Source organism: Lotus japonicus, chromosome 2 (genome assembly GCF_012489685.1).
Source record: "Lotus japonicus ecotype B-129 chromosome 2, LjGifu_v1.2".
Taxonomy (NCBI): Eukaryota; Viridiplantae; Streptophyta; class Magnoliopsida; order Fabales; family Fabaceae; genus Lotus; species Lotus japonicus.
Window position 1 is genome coordinate 14,697,037 of NC_080042.1, and position 5,273 is coordinate 14,702,309.

General features: G+C 37.1%; 1 protein-coding gene across 1 annotated transcript; it reads right to left on the minus strand.

Annotated features, from left to right (window-relative positions):
* Positions 1-662: 662 nt before the first annotated feature.
* Positions 663-5,063, minus strand: LOC130737648 (cytochrome P450 734A1-like). The gene is made up of 4 exons (XM_057589463.1): positions 4,395-5,063; positions 2,270-2,514; positions 1,703-2,060; positions 663-1,228 (listed from the first exon to the last, which is right to left on the minus strand). The coding sequence occupies exons 1-4, from the start codon at positions 4,890-4,892 to the stop codon at positions 809-811; spliced, it is 1,521 nt and encodes a 506-aa protein (XP_057445446.1). The 5' UTR covers positions 4,893-5,063; the 3' UTR covers positions 663-808.
* Positions 5,064-5,273: the final 210 nt, after the last annotated feature.

The window sequence follows — 5,273 nt, forward strand, 5'->3', positions numbered from 1 at the left end:
TTCTTGGCGGGTGCAATTTATCTTTCTGATGTACCAAAAAGAAGAGATAATTGGGGAAAATCAATGAAGAGATTTGATTGATTGAGAAAAAGGTGGAGAGATAATTGGGGAAAACACCATGGTTGAAACGTCAGCTTTGGCCTTAGGTTGAATGTCAGTGCAACACGTCAGCATTTTAAGTGGGAGAGTGATTCTGGAAGCCGATTGAATAAGGGAGTGACACCCCAATAAATTGGGGCTTGTAGTGATTCTCTTTTATAAAGTATATAGATTACCTAACGCATCTCAACTTAACATGATAAAAGTCTATGATATTCTTATCATATCCTGCAACTATCCAACCAATTATTATATTCTATGATTACCCTACGCACCTCAGCATAATTGTATAAGAATCTATCATGCTCTTATCATATCCTGCTACTATCCAACTTTTTTGATTTATCATATCCTGACAAATAATTAAAGATATAGCCTATGTCTCTACTTTACTATAAAAGATATATTGCTGATACGCATATGAAGACTTATCTAATGTGTTTATTTGTATAAATGATTATGCTTTGACTTATGGAAACATTCGACCAATTCAAGTTGGACCGCTTCATGTTTTTTACATCTCCTATGAAACTCAGTTGAAGCAGTAAAAATGGAAGAGAAAATAAGCACCACAGACCAATATATATTTGATTATCAACCCAGATTTCACACCTGTGTCAAAAGTGCACAATATTTATAGCTGAAATGGTATCTACATGCAAATTCCCAAATTACAGACAGACACCAAGGGGAAAAGGGATAACAAGCGTCAATATGAAATCCTTCTAAAGAAGATTTGTGCACCATATTGAGGTTGCAAAGTTAAAAATTGTGTTGGAGCATGCTTATAGCTTGGAGATACCATAAAACTATATCGTTCAATGATCAAAGCAAGAGCAATCTTTGCCTCAACTATTGCCAAATTTTGCCCAACACAGATTCGAGGGCCTAATCCAAAAGGAAAGAATGCGGCTAAATGTTTCCGAGCCTCGCTGAATCTCATTGGATTAAACTCCTGACAATCTTCTCCCCAGATTTCCCTGTCATGATGAACAGCAGTCAATGCCAAGAAGAGTTGTGTCTTAGCAGGAACTTCAATGCCCCCTAAAATCACATTTTCAGAGGTTTGCCTTGTCATAAATGGAGCTGGAGGATAGAGCCGAAGTGTTTCATTAATTATCATGTTAACCTGTTGGAAATTGTAAACCAAAAGTCATAAATAAAAATATAGCAGAAACTTGTCTTCATGCATATTACCTAAAAAATGGATTAGTCTATGAACTAAATTAATTGCTGTTCATTTCTTTACACAATGCTGAAACTGATTACTGTTATATATTGCACTATCTTCCCCAGATTCTTAACTGATTTCACTAAAATCATGAAATTCCACTGTTTCTACTACATCCAGGGCCATATACATTCTTTAAATCTGCTTCAGTGTAAAAAGCCTTGTTTAGCATATGTTGAATGTCGACAAAATATCAATTGAATAATATCAGCAATCACCCAGATGTATCGATTAATAGACAATTGTGATCCAACTGACATTCAATGGAGAAATTGTATTGTAGAACTTCATTCTCATACTGATATAAACAGATGTATTCTATAGTCTTGTGTGACATGGTAAGGCAAGTCAGATTATGAAAATTGAACTTACAATCTTAAGGTCATTTAAATTGTCTGCAACCAGAAGTCGATCACGTCCAATAACACGTAGAACTTCTTCACGCGCCTTACTTTGCCATTCCTGATGTTTTGCTAATAGAATAAGTGCCCAGGTCAATAAATTAGCTGTTGTTTCCTTTCCAGCAAAGTAGATGAGTTTACATTCCTCTATAATCTCTTCCACCCTTAACTTGTCTTCTCCACCAAATTCATTCTTGTAGGAACTCATCAATGAACTTAATACATTTCTTTCCCTCACATTGCTCTTGGTCTCAATCAGCTTGCGAATTGATTCACGTGTTTCTTTATCCAGTCTCCACCTATCCCTGTTCTTCTTAGTTGGCAAGTACCTATCATTTTATCAAAATTTCAGAATCAAAGTGAAAAACTCTATAAAAGAAAGCAAACTGTACCAGGTATGCCATAACCTTTATTTGGACACATCTGTAACAAAATGAAATTTACAGTGCAACATTCCAACTTGAAAACATAATAAACTCCTGTAAGTTATAACTGCGAAAGAAAGAAAACACTCCTCAATAATAGATGGCATAGTTACCTAAATCCAGGGATATAGACACTTCTAATTGCCTCTGAGAAAAGATGCATTTGCTGCTCCTGTAACTGGAAAATATGCTTGCCCTCTTCATAACTGCTGCCAAAAGCAGTCCTTGATATAACATCCGCGGAAAGGTCATGAAGCTCTCCATGTACATCTATCTCGACTTCATCTTGTTCACCTCTTTCACTTTCCCATTTCTCCAGCATCTTTGTGACACTCTCTACAATATCTGGCACCCATCCCTGCAGAAGTTTTCCCAGCATTGTCATCAATGAATGTTAAATTCTTACACACAGAACATCAACAAAAGTCCTTTTGAAGACAACATAATAACCATTAATATTCAAATTACCTATCCCATTTATATGCCCCTTTCCTTGTCCCTCAATTATAGAACAATGACGCTTCAGCATATAAAACTCACAGTTAAGAAAGGGAATATTATAGCTTCTAGATATGGGCACAATCTGTACAACTTTTCCAGCAAGCATTATAGGAAAAGGAAAATTTGAAATGATCATACAATGACTATGAGTCTTAAATAATAGCTTCTCACAAATATAGAGATTAACTTCTACATCTCATTTAGCTTTTTTAGAAAGTGGATAATTCTGTGCAACCCACAAATAGTGAGTCTGATGCCTATGTGGATATAGTTCCCATGCCTAATCTTGGTTCTAATGTGACAACATTAAGATCTTTTTTCTAGAAAAAGGCTCGGCTCAAGAAGATTCAGGTGTGGTTCATCATCAAGGCAATTAGACAGAACTGACAGTTTCTCATTATATGCACTAGTTTCAGCCCCTAACAAATTTCCAGTGGATAATAAAATAGGTGCTGGTAGCTTTGGCAGTGTTTACAAAGGCAACCAAGCAGACGGTTGTGACGTTGCAGTTAAAAGAGGAGATACCAGCATTAAGAAGAAAAATGTCCAGCATAGAACGAAATTTCTTTTGATTTTGAATTGGTATTGTTGTCCCGGCTTCACCACAAGCATTTGGTGAGGCTAATTGGGTTCTGCGAGGAGAATGATGAAGGGCTTTTGGTTTACGTGTACATGAGCAACGGGTCACCGTCACTCCATGATCATTTGCATGACAATAATAATGTTGAAAAAAGCAGCAGCATTTTGAATTCTTGGAAGATGAGAATCAAAATTGCTTTAGGTGCTGCTAGGGGAATTTAGTATATTCACAACTATGCAGTTCCACCCAACATTCAGAGAGATATTAAGTCCTCAAATATACTCTTAGATTCAAATTGGAATGCTAGAGTTTCTGATTTTGTATTGTCATTAATTTAACCTGAGACTGAGCAAGAATTGATGTCCACCAAAGCAGTGGGAACTGTTGGATACACTGACCCTGAGTACTATATGTCTTGAATGTGCTAACCACAAAAAGTGATGTTTATGGGTTAGGAGTGGTGTTGTTGGAGCTTCTTAGAGGAAATAAAGCAGTGGTCAAAGCAAAATATGGGTCAGGCCATATTGGTATGGTGAAATATCCAGAGCCAAAGATAGCAACAGGAGAGATGTGCAGTGGAGTGTGTTGGCTTACAGAGTTGGACAGCCAGAAGTAAATGAGGTTGAATCTCTTGATTTCAAAGTATATGCATCCTTCATCTATTTTCTATATAAGATCTTGTTAGCTTACAACAGCATAAGTTAAGAACAGAACAAAATAACTTTAATAAAGACTTCAACAGCATAGTATCAGCAATTACGCTTTGAATTTTGAGGAAACTGGAGTAGCCCAAAAACAAAAACATAATACACAATAAAGATGGGTCAAGACCAAAGACCATACACTACTAAGTACTAGCCAATGCCTTCAAATACTCAACAATCGACCACCAGTTCTCATATATCTTAGGGAATCACTCTTGGTTTCACCAAAACACTCTCCCCACACCACAAAAATAGATTTCACAAGTTATTTCCGGAAAGAAACCTCTATCTCTTATAGGTCATTTCTCTTATATTGTTTCCAATAGCCCGTCACGAATGAACTTGGAACTCCAAACTTATACTTGAATTCCCAACATTATTAAGGAATAAATTTTACAGTCATACTCGTGTTTTTCTATTGAAGAAACAACTAAGAAAAATATGGGAACTCACCTTAATAAGCTCCATGTTGAAGGCCATGTTTATTATCCTTCTATGAAATGTCCATTGATCACCCTCCAACCCCCCAAGTCCCTTTCCAAAAAGCAACTTAGAGTGTGGGTTATAGGGAACTCTCCCATACTCCCCACCCTTATTCACCAACACCTCCTTGATCATGTCAGGGTCAGATATGGCCAAACGCGGCGCTGACCCGAACCAGTAAAGGAAAGTTTTACCATACAAGCAACTCCAGCCATGGTAGAATGGAAGCACACGTTTTACTATGTCATGCACAGATGGGGATGCCGATGCCTCTGATTTAGCTTCTGCATAAAACCGTCGGATCTCAGACGAGTTCCCAATGATTGGACGGTAACCAGGGCCACCTATCCCTTGCTTCTGAAAGTGGCACTGGATTCTCCATGGGACCCAAAGAACTGAGTACAAAATTTTCAGCAAGTACACAACAAGGAAAGCTACTGCAACAGTAATTGCAAGATTCATCATCATGTTGATTCGACAAACTTGCAAATGAACAAGTTTTAGCTTCAGCCACTTGAGTTCTCATTCACAGTTTGAAAGATTGCACTACTTAAAGACTAACCCAGCTTCTAAATTAGGAGTGATCATCAGAGAAAAAATGAACTACAAGCGTTGACTTTTTGATTCGGTGATAATATATTTTTTGGGTACATCATGACATTGAGTGATAATATTATCAAATAGAGGAAGACGTTAAAAATGAATGGCTAAGTTAGTTACATATACACCCTCAACAATAAAAAATCAAAAGAATAAAATAATAAAGAACAGGGGAATTGGGTTTGGGGCCCTATGGGGCTCCGCGCCCCACCCTTGTTTTTTAAATCCAAAATTGCCCTACGGATTTTT